The 17,230-nt window shown below is 35.7% G+C and overlaps 2 protein-coding genes across 2 annotated transcripts in view; both read left to right on the forward strand.

Annotated features, from left to right (window-relative positions):
- The window catches only part of LOC128645652 (gastrin/cholecystokinin-like peptide), a 133,128-nt gene that overhangs the window by 40,230 nt on the left and 75,668 nt on the right, over nt 1-17,230 (forward strand). The window lies entirely within an intron of this gene.
- Nucleotides 1,680-5,323, forward strand: EIF1 (eukaryotic translation initiation factor 1). Its single transcript, XM_053698803.1, has 4 exons — nt 1,680-1,844; nt 4,085-4,248; nt 4,342-4,443; nt 4,712-5,323. The coding sequence occupies exons 1-4, from the start codon at nt 1,814-1,816 to the stop codon at nt 4,754-4,756; spliced, it is 342 nt and encodes a 113-aa protein (XP_053554778.1). The 5' UTR covers nt 1,680-1,813; the 3' UTR covers nt 4,757-5,323.

The raw sequence follows: 17,230 nt of genomic DNA on the forward strand, positions 1-17,230 counted from the left end.
ATTTCTTACAGCTGTACAACGTCTGAAACAAATAGGAAAATATATTTGTCTAGCTCAAATTAAAGTTAGAAGCTAATTATATGTTGCTACCTTAAATCTTAAATCTTCTGGGAGTCTCCCGCATTGTAATAGCGGCTCCCTGATGTTTAGTCAAGCGCAAAATAAAAAAAAATATGATGTATATAATTTAGCCAGGTAACCATTTAAAGGGACATTAAACCACTTTTTTTTTGGGGGGGGCACAGTAGCCGGTGAAGCCACCTCCCTGAAATGAGTTTTTTTGCAGGTTGGGGTATCTGTATATGTATCCCTGTTATTAGTCGCATCAGTAAAACGTCCAAAAGCTTAAAGGGACAGTCAACCATAGAATTGTAATTGTTTTAAAAGATAGATAATCCCTTTATTACCCATTCCCCAGTTTTGCACAACCAACACAGTTATATTAATACACTTTTTCCCTCTGTGATTACCTTGTATCTAGGAACCTTCTTCCAGCCCCCTGATCACATGACTGTGACTGTTTATTATCTATTGTCTTAAATTTAGCATTGTTTTGTGCTAGATCTTAAATAAGCCCCTGTGCCTGAACACAGTGTTATCTATATAGCCCACGTGTACTTTCTGTCTCTTTGTGTTGAAGAGAGATTTAAAAAGCATGTGATAAGAGGCAGCCCTCAAAGGCTTAGAAATCAGCATATGAGCCTACCTAGGTTTAGTTTAAACTAAGAATACCAAGAGAAAAAAGCAAATTTGATGATAAAAGTAAATTGGAAAGTTGATTAAAATTAAAAGTCCTATCTGAATAATGAAAGTTTAATTTATACTTGACTGTCCCTTTAATGTGTTGAAATCAACCAGCTACCATTTTCCGGGACATACTAAACTGCATATTGGGATGATTGGCTGCAATGCTAAATACTATCACTAGATGTCATTATACTTTTTACACACATTCATGGTAATGACTCTGCTGTAACTCAAAATATGTTGTTCTTTTCTACACTGCTTGATACTATACATCAAAAGGTTATTTGTACAGTACTGTTAACCGTAGTGTTTGCGTATTAAATCACTGAACCTTTTTAGATCTTCATATAAAGTATGGAAGGAACCCTGACCCGATCGCCAGCAACCAAGTTTGCTATTGGGATTTGAAAATGCAAACTATTATCACAAAAGTATTAATAAACCAATATTATCAGCTACAGAATATATAGTTCAGATAACGAAAACAGAGGAAACCATTTTGTGCGTATTTTTTCCTAATCTCACACTTCCGGTGGTAGCCAGATACGAAAAACGTTAATATAGCGATAATAAAATAATTTACCTTGATTCAAAGCCAATATACTCTATTTCAAAAACACCTTTCCTATTTTTAGTTGCCGGGCACATCCCCCATAATTTATAGGGAACGCAAATAACAATTATACAATGTGTTTTATAATAGTTATAATTTACTACTTTAAAACAGCACAATATTTACAACGTTCTACAACCAGCATTCCAAAACAAATTTTACGATATCCGGTTGTAATCGCTACAGTTAATATTCATAAAGGCGACGTGACCACATTCAAAATGGCTGCCCAAACCCCATCACAGATCACACCCTAGCCACGCTGACATACGTACCAAGTATTGCATAACACCGCATTGGCGTAATTGGCACGCATTGACGTCACCCCGGCATTCGCTATATAAGGTGGCGCTGCCATTTCTTGTGTACGTGTTAAGCACAGATCTTTGACTTCGTGCGTGTATTTCTCAAGGAAGCAGTCGCAGTCCCTCAGTGGAACCTTAATCTTATCGTATGTCCGCTATCCAGAACCTCCAATCTTTCGGTGAGTAAAGTTAGACACCTGCTAGCAATTTATTAGTTTATTATATATTTTTTCTCTGTTTTTGTATAATTGTTATCTATAACACACCCGTATGTACAAACCTATTGTATTATAGAGAACTGTCTTTAATCGGCGTAGGGTGTTTATTTTGTTCTAATGAAACATTTAAATATAATATATATTTATATATATATATATTTTATTATGGTTAAACACTAAGATCACATACATCTTAACGAGTTTGTTTACTTTTGTAAGAATTGTGGGGGGGTTCTGTGACCAAGGAGTATTCTACTTGATTATATGATTACTTGGGAACAAGATGGCGACGGTCCCTGTTGTACTTTGCTCCGCCTTTTATGCGTTTATATTCGTAAACAGACACGCCCTGTTTATTTGCCGCACCTCTTTTGGGTGGGGCATTACCCATAGTTGAATACGGGTGACCCTTCAGTGACTAGCAAACAGATAGTATCCCACAAACCTTAACATATGTAGACATTGGCTCTGTCAAGCAGATTTCTTTTTTTTTTTTTTTTTTTTTTTTCAAATTTCATCAGGAATATTGATACCTAGACATTTAAATGTCATTTGCTTACTATTACTTAAAGGGACAGTGTAAACTTTACGTTTTCAATTATTGGGCTTTCATTTATAAAGATAATGAGCATCTGTACAGAAAGTAAACCAAGGATTTTCAACGAACAAAACCAGCTATTTCAAATACAAAAATGAAACCCAAAGGAGCAATTTTTCAAACCTTTTATGTTATGAAGTTGGTATAACATGTTTTTGGAGCATTAAAGGGACAGTCAACCCAAGATGGCTTCTAAATCATACTTGTTTTAAATGTAGCCCAATTTTCAACAATACACCTTTAGCATGTAAAGACTTAATATGTTCGATTATGTTCAGAAATGTCTGCCTCCCCTATTGCGTCAAGTCTTTGCTTGCCTTCACTTTTCTATTCTATACGCTCCCTGTGTTTGCACATGCGCAATGCGCCGATTTTCGTCAAGGAGGCACTCTTAAAACCGGAACAGAAAGTAACCACGCAGTACAGAGTATGACAGTCCTGATCAAGCTTTGTACTGAGTGGTTACTTTCTGTTCCAGTTTTAAAAGTACCCCTTGACAAAAATCGGGGCAAACGCTGTGAGCGTGTAGTATAGAAAAGTGAAGGTGAGCAAAGACTTGTGACGAATAGGAGGGGGCAGGCAAACATTTTTGAACAGAAACATAGTAAGTCTTTTTACATGCCAACGCAATATTGTTAAATTGGCTTACATTTACAAATATTATTTTTAAACTCTATAGGTATGATTTAGAAGCCATTTTGGGTTGACTTTCCCTTTAAGGTAAAAATAAAATTTTATTTAACTTGTACATTAAAGTATGGAAAACTTAAGAATTGGTAGGGATAAAATAGAGGGGAATCAGCTACTTCAAATGTCAAAATAAAGTAAAGAGCCCTAGTTAAACAATATAATATACTTCTGTTTGTTTAATCTGTCTTTTCATATGCAGGGTAGGGGGATAGAGTATCTGCACCCTGCCCCTTTCACTGGGTGTTCCAACTAATCTCATAAACGGTGCTAAACTAAGACCTAAGTAAAGTTTTATACTGACTTTTAGATCACTATCTCTGCATAGTATTTATTGCACTATTACATGCAGTTATATGAAAATTGGTCTCTACTGTCCATTTAAAGTGCCAGTAAACATAAAACATGTTATAATTCCACACAGTGCAGATTTATATAACATAGGAGTGCTAGCTTTATTCAACCTAATGTAACTGTTAAACGTTTATAAAAAAAAAAAAAACCAGGGTTTCCAGACCCGCCTTCTGCTCTGAGCGCGTCTGGTTTTCCCTCAGAGCGCATCTGGCCAGCTGTCTAGTAACAGCCCGACCGTGCCATTACACTTATTGCAGCTCGCTCCTGGAGCAGGAGCGAGCTGCATTGAGTAATGGCGTGGTTGGGCCGGGCTGTTACTAGACTTTTTTTTTTTTTTTTTAAATAACCGTTTACCGGATATATTGGGTTGTATAAAGCTAGTACTCGTATAATGTTATATAATTCTGCACTATGTGCAGAATTATAAAACATATTTTTGGTTTACTGTCCCTTTAAGCTTCTTACTGTACAGTTAGGATTTAGCGCATTGTGCTACCATTTTTAATGTATTAGACATTTGGTCTGCAGTTGGTTTATAATTGCATTTGACTATTTGTTGCAGACCCCTTTGCAGATGCAAGTAAGGGTGATGATTGGCTCCCAGCGGGGACAGAAGACTCTATCCATATAAGGATTCAACAAAGAAACGGCAGGAAGACCCTTACCACAGTTCAAGGCATAGCTGATGACTACGATAAAAAGAAATTAGTCAAAGCTTTCAAGAAGGTATGCTTGTGGGATGTCTGTAGTAGGAATTTGCATGGGATATGTAAAGTTAATAAACAGTTATGCAATTTATAATTTCTTCTTCTTTTTAAGAAATTTGCTTGCAATGGTACAGTGGTTGAACATCCAGAATACGGAGAGGTGATCCAGCTTCAAGGGGATCAACGCAAGAATGCTTGTCAGTTTCTTGTTGAGGTAGGTGAACAGCAACATTGTACAGCTTCCTAATAGATACTAACTAGATCTTGCTTTCCTGTAAAAGGAAGCTGCTTCTACTTCCAGAACTGAATCTATTCAGTTATTTGATCTAAAGGATATGAAACAGACTTGTTTCATGTTTTAGACCATATTTTAAACAACTCTTATGTATATTATTGGTATTTGACCACTAACACATTTAATCTAGGAAAGCAGAACTAAAGCTCTTTAAAGAACTTCTAACCTTTTTTTTTTTTTTCTGCAGGTTGGACTTGCTAAAGATGACCAACTGAAGGTCCATGGGTTTTAACATTAAAGTCGTCAACGATCCTTCAAGACTTCCTGCAACAACTAAACTATTTCCATCTTCCTTGTCACAAGTTTAAGGCTTGTATCACCATTCTACAGATTCTTTATTTTATTACAAAGAGTAGAAAACCTGTTACATCTTTTGGTGGCAAACTGTTTTTAAATGTCTTTCATAACACTGCCACCTTACTTGTCAAAAGCTAATGGTGCTTTCAGTCTTAACACTTATACACATAATGGGAAGGTGACATGACCAAAGCTGCTCAATATCTGGAAACGTGTCACTTAACAGGTTGTGATTGTGTTGAACATGTTGTAATCAAGTACCTGGCACAAGGTTTTACATAGCAAAGGAGCTATTGGAATGCTGTATAGCATCTTATTTGGTGCTGTCACAAGATGACATAGATGAGAGAGGTGCTACGTTAAACTTATGACAAGCAAACCAGCAGGACTCTAAAGTAGCTTAATGCAGTAACTACTTTGTCTGTTGTATAAAAGCAAATTCTTTGGTTTATATTTAATTTTTATTTGTTTTTACCACTTAAATAAAATGCAATAAAACAAATGACTTAATGAGTATTTATTTCTGGGCTTCACATGCAGATTTGTATAAATGTTACCATAAACACATTTTAGCAGCAGGCCACAAGACTTATGCCTCAACTTTGCAGGTTTATCAATCTACATTTATATTTGTCATGTAGCCATCCCGTGGAAGGGTAGCATGTCCAGAGTGGACTCTCCATACACAGCAGATGGCTGTCTACATTGCTCTGACAAAGCTTTGTGAGGGGTTGGCAGTTAAAATAGAATGTATCCAGTGGGTGTCAAAAACATTGGGACCTCACGTCCCAAAGGATGATCCACACAAGGGAAAATAGATGGCAGCGCTCCAGTATCTCAAATATGCTTTGTTTATGCACATCAACACTTCGGTATGGTGTATGCAACATGATTAAGGGGTAACACCTGAAATGTTGGTGGTTTTACTTGGTGTTCGTGTGAATAAACTATCTTAAGATACTGGAGTACTATCTATATTTCCCTTATTTTGGGTTGCCAGTAGCACTTGTAAAAAAAAATTACAAAATGGTTTATTTCATTTCTACTGAAAGCCGTTGGATTCAGACATGTTGGTAGTTAGCCTTGCAGTCTGAAATGGGCTTTTTCAGCTCTAAGCTTTAGTGAACTATTTTGGAGCAAACATACATGAAGTGGTGTAAATAATATGCATAGTAGAACACCAACAATTTACATTTTGTCGTAAAATTTCAATTACCCATTTAATAAACGGTGTTTTCTTACTGACTAGTGTCAGCAAATGAGCTAAAGAACAGGCTTTCAAACAAAGGAAAATATCCTTTTTAAACAACTTTGGCAAAGTCCTTTTTAAAGGGCCATAAAATGTAGAAATGCATACAAATAAAAGTACATTGGCTGAATTTAATTTTTTTTTTTTCTTCTGACAAATTTTAAGGTTGGTTGAAATTTCTCATGTCTTTACAAAAAGCCATAGCACCAAAGTAAACCCCTTTGTCTTGAGATGAATAAACAGTCTCTGTTTAACAATATAGACAATGCTGTCAATGTGATATGCTACACACTTTATAATAAGCAAAGAGAATTCATTCACGTTTTCAGGAATCCTTCCTAGGATCACACGTTCTGTGTATCACTCCTGCTGATCGGTTCTTTGTCAGGAATGAGGATAATTTCTTCTCCTGTGAGCCAGTGCTGCATCAACACTGTTAGCCGGATCCGGTCCCAGCGGAAGTTCGTTAGCCATCCAGATTCAAATCAGGTAACAAAGAGAAACAGATGCTAGAGCGGCTAAACCAAAAAATCCTTTATTGAGAAAAAAAGTGCTAAAAAATTGATACCAGCGAGGGTTTTCACAAACAACTGAATTGGGTTGCCCCGTATTAACACATGTTTCTCTTTGTTACTCTATTTAAAATTTCTCATGTGGCAGCCAATCAGAAAAAGCATATGCTGGGGATTCTTGTACATGCTTAAAGGGTGTTATCCTTATCACCTACCCATTTATCAGTTAAAGTAGTGTATTTATTGAAGAATACATTTATATTCAAAGCATGCATCTTTTATTACATTGTAACAAAAATGAGTGTATACACTGCATTTCAGATAAATGATACATTTAAAAACTTAAAGGGACACTAAAGTCAAAATTACTCAATCAGATCATGTAGTTTTAAGAGACTTTTCAATTCACTTCTATTAAATTTTGTATATTCACACCTACTGAGCATGTTCACGGGTATCTGTATACTAGTCTGTGATTGGCTAATGGCTGTCACATGATAAGGGGCCCAGCAAATTGTATTGTCATTTGCAATTCTACTGTATCTTATGGTCCTTAGACATCCTTCCAGATGTTTACATACATGAAAAGATAAGACCAACTTTATGCTGTCTAGCGGCTAACTACCTCCCCTTTTCAGTTTACTATGACATCACAGTTCATGATTTCTGCACTGCTGATACCAGTTGACTGCTGTTCATTTCTTTTTACCAGTAGCTAAAGTATAACTGGTTACACAGCACATACTCTGGTGAGCTGAGGAAATTGTGAGGTAAAATATCTTCCTTTTTTGCATAGATGTTCAGGTGATATTTTCTTGTCATCTTTTTACAGTTATGCTGCATCACTTTCAAGTATTACGTCCCTTTAATAAAAGGGTTACATAAAGCTTTTAAACTTCAATAAGCACATTTTGAGAACAATTTGTCTGTTTTTAGTCAATATTAAAATTCTCCAGCTGCTTCTAGAAGGAAGTAGACCCACTTGTTCCTCACTCCACCAAATCATAGTAACTAGCTGCTGTATCTTCTAAAGGCTAGGGCAAGTCCCCCCCCCCCCCCCCCAAACACCACACATGAGATGAGGCTTGTGTAGCTCATCTGGCCGGAATTTTTCTTTGCATAACTTTTGTTGATCCATTTATATAGCCCATATTTTTTTTCTTCAGACTCTTAAAGGTATAGTCTAGTCCAAAATAAACTTTCATGATTCAGATAGGGCATGTAATTTTAAACAATTTTCTTTTATCACCAATTTTGCTTTGTTCTCTTGGTATTCTTAGTTGAAAGCTTAACCTAGGAGTTTCATATATGCTAGTTTCTTAGACCTTGAAGGCCACCTCCTTTTCAGAATGCATTTTAAAAGTTTTTCACCACAAGATGGTGTTAGTTCATGTGTTTCATATAGATAGCACTGTGGTCATGCACATGAAGTTATCTGGGAGCCAGCACTGATTGGCTAAACTGCAAGTCTGTCAAAAGAACTGAAATAAATGGGCAGTTTGCAGAGGCTTAGATACAAGATAATCACAGGGGTAAAAAGTATATAAATATAACTTGGTTATGCAAAACTGGGAAATGGATAATAAAGGGATTATCTATCTTTTAAAACAATAACAATTATGGTGTAGACTGTCCCTTTAACTAAGCCCCACAGTTTTAGAAGTAGACTGTTGACTACCTACTCCAGCTTGCTCCTGTTTGTGTAAAGGGTCTTTTCATATGCAGGGGAGGAAGGGAATGTCTGCTCTTTTTGCATTTTAGTGGGTGTCCCGGCCTAACCTTTTCAACAGTGCTAAACTGGGAGCTTCTAAGTAAGTTTTTAAAAGGTTCTGTATTTTTAGATCAGTATCTGTGCATATTATTCTTTATAGTAGTGTCTATTACATGTAGTTATATGAAAATTGGTGTATACTGTCCCTTTATGTCGACTACTTCTCAGTCCAATTTTACAAAATGCAACCAGACTAGGAGGAATGGTCACACAGGTAGGGTGTGCTCACTGCATCCGGGAGCCTGGCTGTGGATTCCGAGCTTATACAGATTTAGATTTCGCACTAGGTCAGAAGCCTGGATTTCTCTTGCAGCTTATATTTTCATTTTTTTGTGATATTTTCTTCTTATCCATTTCACACTTTCAAGTTAGAATAGGTTTAATTTATTTTTTCCTCGTATTTAAAACTTAAAGGGACACTCAATCAAAATTAAACTTTCATTATTCAGATAGAGCATGCCATGTTAAACAACTTTCCAATTTACTTCCATTAACTAAATGTGCACAGTCTTTATATATTTAAACTTTTTCAGTCACCAGCTCCTACTGAGCATGTGCAAGAATAAGTGTGTATGCATTTGTGAATGGCTGATGGCTGTCAAATGGTACGTGTATGCATTTGTGATTGGCTGATGGCTGTCACATGGTACAGGGGGAGTGGAAAAAAGACATAACTTTTAAAATTGTCAGAAAAAATCTACTATTCATTTGAAGTTCAGACTAAGTGCTTTTGCATTGTCTTGTTATCTTGCATTTGTTGATTTTGCAAATCTACTGTGTTGACTGGTCCTTTAATTTTAACTTTATGTAAAGTACCTACACAAATTAATAAAATAACTATATATATATATATACCTTCAGCAGAGCAAGCATTTTTAGAAAATAACTTTTTACAGAAATAGCATATTATGGGTAAATATTATTAACCATTTTATTGCCCCACGTTTGGCATCAGTTTACCTTCCTAGAACACCAAATGTAAGTAAATTAAGATTTATGTTGTTTATGTTCCATTAATAATTGAAAATCGGATTTATGGAGAAAATTAGGTTTAAAATATGTAAGTTTAAACAAAAGTTTAAAATTTAAACAAAGGTCTGATTTACCGGAGTGCTGGCTAGCACAAAAACATAATATATGTGTATATATACATACACATATTGTAGATTTCCCTGACCAAAACATCCATAGTCAAGGATCAAACCAGGTTCTTTGTAGAGATTTTGTTTATTGATCACATACGACCAATGGTTAATAGGGGAGAATTATGTATATAGGTAATTTGGAACCTGGGCAGTCCAGCATTCAGTTTTAAATAGAGCACAAGCGTAACCATTGAGTGCCCACCAGTAATATTTGACTTAAAGACTTTATTATCTGGTTACTGGGCACAAATCTATTCTAATACATCAGTTTCCTATGCTTGTTACAATTTAGAAGAATAAGGAACAATTCTGCAAGATAGCTTCTATTTAAAGGGCCATAATACCCAAATGTTTAAACACTTGAAAGTGATGCAGCATAGCTGTAAAAAGCTGACTAGAAAATATCTCCTGAACATTTCTATGTAAAAAAGAAAGATATTTTACCTAAAATTTCCTCAGTAGCCACATCCCATTGTAAAGGATTTCTAAGCAGCATTTTAGTGTGTCTGTCCTGGGACAGCCAAAAGGATGAGCCTCGTGCACTCTCATATTATTTCACCAATCAGGTAAAGGAAGCTTACTATGAAATCTCATGAGAGTTAAGTCAAATCTCATGAGATCACAGTAAGAGTTCATGACCTCAGCACTGCTGATGCTGATTGGCTGCTGTTCATTTCTTCATTTTTTTTTACCTGCAGCTGAGTATAACTTTTTACACAGAACTTACTCTGCTGAGCTGAGGAAATTGTGAGGTAAAATATCTTCCTTTTTTACATAGAGATGCTCAGGTGATATTTTCCTGTCAGCTTTTTACAGTTATACTGCATCAGTTTCAAGTGATTTAGCATTTGAGTATTATGTCCCTTTAAGAAAAATATCAGAAAAATAGAATATACTCTCACTTAAAGGCACAATCAAGTCAAAATTAAACTTTCATTATTCAGATAGGGCATGCAATTTTAAACAACTTTCCATTTTACTTTTATAATCAAATTTGCTTTGTTCCCTTGGTATTCTTTTTTGAAAACTAAACCTAGGTAGGCTCAAACTGATTTCTAAACAATTGAAAAACCTCCTCTGATTTCAGTGCATTTTGACAGTTTTTCCACAGATACTGCTTGTTTATGTGTGTCATATAGGTAACAATAACAGTGGGCAGTCTGCAGAGGCTTAGATACAAGGTAATCACAGAGGTAATATGTGCATTTAAGGGACAGTAAAGTCAAAATTTAACTTTCATGATTCTGATTGAGCATGCAATTTATTTATTTTGAATCTTTTTTTTATTGTTATAACAAAAGAGAGAAAACAGATACATTTGCATTTGTTTAGGAGATGCAGCTACGAGAGTATTACACAAAAATAAACTAATTGCCCATTGACCACATACAGAAGAAAAAATAAACCATATTGGTTGTTTTATCACATAAAAAAGAAAGAACAAAACACAGATTAGTTATTATACCCTTTAGCTATATATTACATTACCATTCTAAACTTGGGTCTGTCGTAGGCCAAGTGGTTATTCAAGCAAAACACATAAAAGGGGAAAGAGAAAAAAGAAAGGGAAAAAAAAGGGCACAGAGGTAAAGGCCCATCCAACACCCCTCAGGGACATCCAGAATCCCTTGGCCGGAGATTTCAATGATGTGTCAAATATCCCTCATCCACTGCTGGGGAAGTACCCCTTCCATGATCAGTAATATAAAGACTATAGAATTCTGTAGTGGGGAGATAAATTGTATCTGGGTGGTCAAAGGCCAAGTTACTATTACTTTTAACCATTTAGCAAAATAAGCTCTAAGCGTTTTTTCAAAGAGTAGTTTATTATCTTGCATTTCAACCATCATTTGTAACTTCATGCTATTTACAAATTCAGATATAGTAGGGAGATCAGGGGACTTCCATTTCTTGAGAATAGAATTGCGTGCTGCCAGAATGGCCATATTTATTAAATGCAGAGAAAAGACGTGCTGCTACAGGGAACTTCCGCAGGAAGAGAATGGATAAGGGGAACAAACCAACACCAAAAAATAGGGGTGTGTGGAGCCAACCAAAAGGCAGAGGACTACCGCAAAGTCTGAGGCAAAAAAGGAAGGATGGCTACTGAGCAACAGATAAAAAAGTTTATTCCGCTAAAAAGAGAAAGACACAAGTCAAACGAGGGTATTAGCTATCTAACATGTTTCGCGCAAACAAGCGCTTACTCATAGATGCTAAATGCAAGTAAAGACAGCTGTTGCATTTAAAGGGCAAGGCACCAATGAAAAAATTTGTTCAGTGAAGTAATTAGTAGATGTCACACAGGCTCCTAATCATGATTTAAAGTGCCCACCCTCTAAATGCAAAAGCTTGAATATTAAAAACATACACATATTACTTGTGAAGAAATGGCAATACTTGGCACATAAAAAACAGTTGTATGTATGTATATAAATGCAAATATAAATACACATAATTCAAAAGCAGTATACAGGATATTAAAGATTGTTCTTATAACAATGCATAGAATATTGAAGTACAGTACATTTAAAAACGCATGCAACCATCAGTGTATAACAAAGTCATATTGAAGTATTGTATACATGTTAATCAAATTGACGGTGATGGAAATGAATGACAGTTTATAGAGGACAACAATGTAAATGGTGTAATCAGGTTATAGAAAACATAGTAATAGAAAATACAGCTCAATTGGCAAATATGGCACATATGGATGTATAAATAATATCCTACTCCCAAAGTTTACTTATCTCATATAGATATATATATATATATATATATATATATATATACACGTGTGTATGTATATATATATATATATATATATATATATATATATATATATATATATATATATACATGAATATATGACCATATGGCACTCTCCTATTGTCCAGACACTTTTGGACAAAATCAAGTTGTCCATACTAGGGGTATATATTAAAATACGTACTAATATGAAAATATATGTATGAATATCAATATATATGTTCTTAACTACCTAGTCGACAAAGTATCTCATATGCCATTCCAGGTTCATGCCTAATGGTGATTTGGATTTCAATTTATAAATCCAAAATAGTTCTTTTTTTGTCTAATACCTTGGACACATTGCCATCTCGCTGGGGAGTTTTAGCTAGGTCAATAACCTTAATTCTGAACCTAGGTACATTAGTAAAGTGAAAGAGATTAAAATGTTTCGCTACAGCAGAATCTTTATTGAAATTCTTTATATCTCTCAAATGTTCTCTGGCGCGGTCCCTAAGAGTTCTAATCGATTGTCCCACATATTGTGCCCCACAGAGTTGACAATCAAGTAGATATACTATATAATTAGTGAGGCAAGTAGCATAAAAGTTTATCTCAAAGCATTCACCCGTAACTTTGCTACAGAACCTATTAGTTTAATCCATGGTCTCACATGTTAGACAATTAGAAAGATGTGCTCTGAAATTTCCTTTGCCTCTAAGCCAATTATCATCTGCCCTAATCTTAGAATTTACTAGGCTAGGAGAAAGCTTGGAAGCTAATGTTGGTGGTTTCTTAGCTACAAATCTACAATTTTTAATATAGGGCTGCAAAATTTCATCACCCTTTAATACATGGAGATGAATTTTAATAATACTACATATTGAATTATATTGGAGCGAAAATTCAGTTGAAGAGACAATACTTTGTTCATCCAAATACTTTTTACCAGTTCCTCTCTTGGTCACACCAGTACTACTGATATTGTCTATTGGGGGGATTGATTGTTTGGGTTTTGGTTTCCAATACTATGTCTCCTCAAAGACTTTGTGTAACTCTCTTTCATTATAACCTCTAGCTTTTAGTCACAAAATTAGATCTTTTCCACCTTGAATATAGTTTTCAAGTGTACTGGCATTACGCCTGAGCCTAATAAATTGACTTCTGGGAATCAAATTTACTAAATGCTGAGGGTGGCAAGAAGTGGCGTGAAGTATGGTATTACCTGCCGTGTCCTTTCTATAGGTACTGGAAATAATTTTATGTGTAGTAATGTCTCCATATAAATGAAGATCTAAAAAGTTCACTCCCTCATAATGCCAATCCCCAGTAAATCTAAGATTAACTTCATTGTCGTTCATGGCAGTCAGAAAGTCATCAAAAGGAAAATCATCCTTCACAATAAAGATAAAATCATCAATATACCTCATGTACTTGAGGATGCCGGACCTGAAAGGCTCCCCTAAGTCATATATGTGTTGGAGTTCCCACCTACCCACAAATAAATTTGCATAAGAGGGGGCGAACTTCGCCCCCATAGCTGTTCCCTGACATTGTAAATAATATGCAGAATCAAAAATAAAGTAATTGTGAGTAAGTAGGAACTCCACCACTTCCAAAATGAATTGTTTAACTTCATCTTTATAAGATGTATTTTTATTCATAAAGAATTCCAAGGCCCGACATCCATGCACATGAGGTATAGAAGAGTACAAGGATGCAGCATCCATTGTTACCCATTTGTAGCCTTCCTGTCACTCAAAATTTTGTAAGATTTCTAAAAGATGACTTGAGTTCCTAGTATAACTATATACATTTTTAACCAAAGGTTGTAGGATACTGTCTATCTATTCAGACATAGGCTCCAAAAGGGAACCTATGCCTGAAATGATTGGACGACCTGGGGGGGACAGAAGACTCTTGTGTGTTTTGGGAAGGTAGTGGAAAATGGGTGTAATAGCATGTGTAGGTAAATGATGTTTAGATTGTTCTACTGTGAATATGCCCAAAGAAACTGCTTCCTCAAGGAGTTTTTTAAGTTGATTGGAAAAAAGAACTGTTGGGTCAGACTCAAGTTTTCTATAAGTGGTTCTATCAGATAGCTGCCTGATAGCCTCTGTCATATAGTCAGACTTGTTAAGAACAACGATATTGCCCCCTTTGTCAGAATTGCGAATGACAATGTCGTGATTCTCAGCCAAGTCCTTCACAGCTTGTCGTTCCTGGGCAGTCAAATTCTGTCTATATTTGAAATTAGCAGAATTGTATGTTTCTTCCAATCTTAGCACATTCTCCTCTACACGCTTATGAAAGGAATTAAATGAATTAATGAAGCTTCCTCTGAACTGTCTAGGATAAAAGTTAGACTCATACTTTTTTGGAATAGGAGGAACCTCCCTCTTTGAACTAGTCATATCAGCATTGAGATTATCTATAGTTTCAATCAGACAAATATCTGAGAAAGAAAATACTTTATTCCAATCTACATTTTCATCAATGTTGTGAACCATAGGGTTAGGTGTATCATATGTGATTTTGTGCTCAGAATTGTGAAAAAATCTTTTAAGTGTCAGCTTTCTAATAAATTTGTTGACATCTATAAGTGTCCTAAATGCAGAAAACATATGTGTTGGAGCAAATCCTAGTCCTTTTTTTCATGATCCAAAGTTAGTTGTGCATCAGAAAGATTAATGACATTTAAGGTTATTTCTTTTTCTGTGACTTCTGTTGTTTCCCCAAACTGCCTTCTCTTCTTCTTTCTTGATCTTCTTGTCCATTTCCTAAAGGGATACTTGGCTGATTGCGGGTCTTTGGACGAACAACCATTTCGTTGTTACCTTTATCCTTCTTAGATGAAACCTGTAAAGACAAGGGAAGAGAAGAAGGGTGGGGAGACACTGGAACAGATGTATCATCACTGGATCCTGTGGAATCAGAGTCACGATCAGTAGATTCAGGTTCAGTGGATGAGAAGACTACCCTACGTTCTTTGTCTTTTTTCAAGATAGGTTTGAGGGGTTTGTTGTCTTCCACATCATTTGTTCGCTTCTTTGAAGCTTTTCTTTGACGTTTACGGTACCTCGACCAATCATACACTTTGTTATTGTCATAATCTTCATGATCACGTAAAAATGTATTCTTTTTCCTTGCAGTAATCTCTGCATCTGCTTTTTTTATTTTGTCTTTCATTTGTGATTTCAATTCAGCATATTGTTCATCCGTTTTACGTGTTTTCAAATCTGCCTTTGTGATCAGAATTTTTTCTTTAAGATTATTTCTTTTCTGTTCCTTACTTTTAACCAGGACCCCTAACAGTTTTAAAGAGCATTCATTTAAAGCTGTATTCCATTCATCCTGGAGATAACTATCTTCCAGGTCATAGTTAGGGCATTTTTTTTAGTCTGACTCCCCTAGGAACTCTTATAACATCAATATAGTGTGTTAGTGTGACAACATCCCACATAGATCGCAGATCCGATAACAATAATTTTTCCAAGCTATTAAAAAGATGTTTTAAATCACCTTCACGTGCAGTATTAGAAGAGGTTGAAAAAATTGTATCAAAAAATTGTTTCCTGTTTTGAATATCAAAAAATGTGGCCAAGTTGCCACCTTCACCCTCTATGACTGTGTGTCTTATATAATACTGGGAACACAAATATCTGTTGCTACTCGCACAAAATAACCCCTAATTTAAATATTGAAATAAGGGTAGGTCTGTAACTTTACAGTGTTCAATTCAGCTGAAGTAACTTAATTCATCCAATATTGGAGACTTAATAACCCCTTTATATATCCAAAAAAGTAAACCAACATAAAATCTCCTTTGTAAGTCAGATTTAGTGGAGTGAACTATTCACTTACACAACACAGGTCACAATTAATAGTCCCCTATGTTCGCAAAAGGTAGAGGATAGCCAAAAGACTTTAGTATAGCTTAAAATGCAGGCAGGTCTCTGTATTGGACCAGCGTTAACAGGGAGTAAAAGAAAAAAGCAAACGTCAAATTTTCAAAACATCACTCACTTTGCATGCCGTACAACCGCTGGTCTTCAAAACTTTTTTAAAATAAGAAAGGCTGTACCTGTCAGGCGTCTTGGCATGTCCCTTGCAGTAATATGATGTTCTCCAGGTTAGAGTATCAGCGTCCGTTGACGACTCCGAGCAGGCACCGGAGTGTGTCCGTGATCGATGCAGAGAAAAGACGTGCTGCTACAGGGAACTTCTGCAGGAAGAGAATGGATAAGGGGAACAGACCAACTCCAAAAAATAGGGGTGTGTGAAGCCAACCAAAAGGCAGAGGACTACCGCAAAGACTGAGGCAAAAAAGGAAGGATGGCTACTGAGCAACAGATAAAAAATCAGTTTATTCCTCTAAAAAGAGAAAGATACAAGTCAAACGAGGGTATTAGCTATCTAACATGTTTCGCGCAAACAAGCCCTTACTCATAGATGCTAAATGCAAGTAAAGACAGCTGTTGCATTTAAAGGGTAAGGCACCAATGAAAAAATTTGTCTGTTTAGTGACGTAATTAGTAGATGTGACACAGGCTCCTAATCATGATTTAAAGTGCCCACCCTCTAAATGCAAAAGCTTGAATATTAAAAACATACACATATTACTTGTGAAGAAATGGCAATACTTGGCACATAAAAAACAGTTGTATGTATGTATATAAATGCAAATATAAATACACATAATTCAAAAGCAGTATACAGGATATTAAAGATTGTTCTTATAACAATGCATAGAATATTGAAGTACAGTACATTTAATAACGCATGCAACCATCAGTGTATAACAAAGTTACGGGTGAATGCTTTGAGATAAACTTTTATGCTACTTGCCTCATTAATTATATAGTATATCTACTTGATTGTCAACTCTGTGGGGCCCAATATGTGGGACAATCGACTAGAACTCCTAGGGACCGCGCCAGAGAACATTTGAGAGATATAAAGAATTTCAATAAAGATTCTG

The sequence above is a fragment of the Bombina bombina genome, chromosome 1, assembly GCF_027579735.1.
Source record: "Bombina bombina isolate aBomBom1 chromosome 1, aBomBom1.pri, whole genome shotgun sequence".
Classification (NCBI taxonomy): Eukaryota; Metazoa; Chordata; class Amphibia; order Anura; family Bombinatoridae; genus Bombina; species Bombina bombina.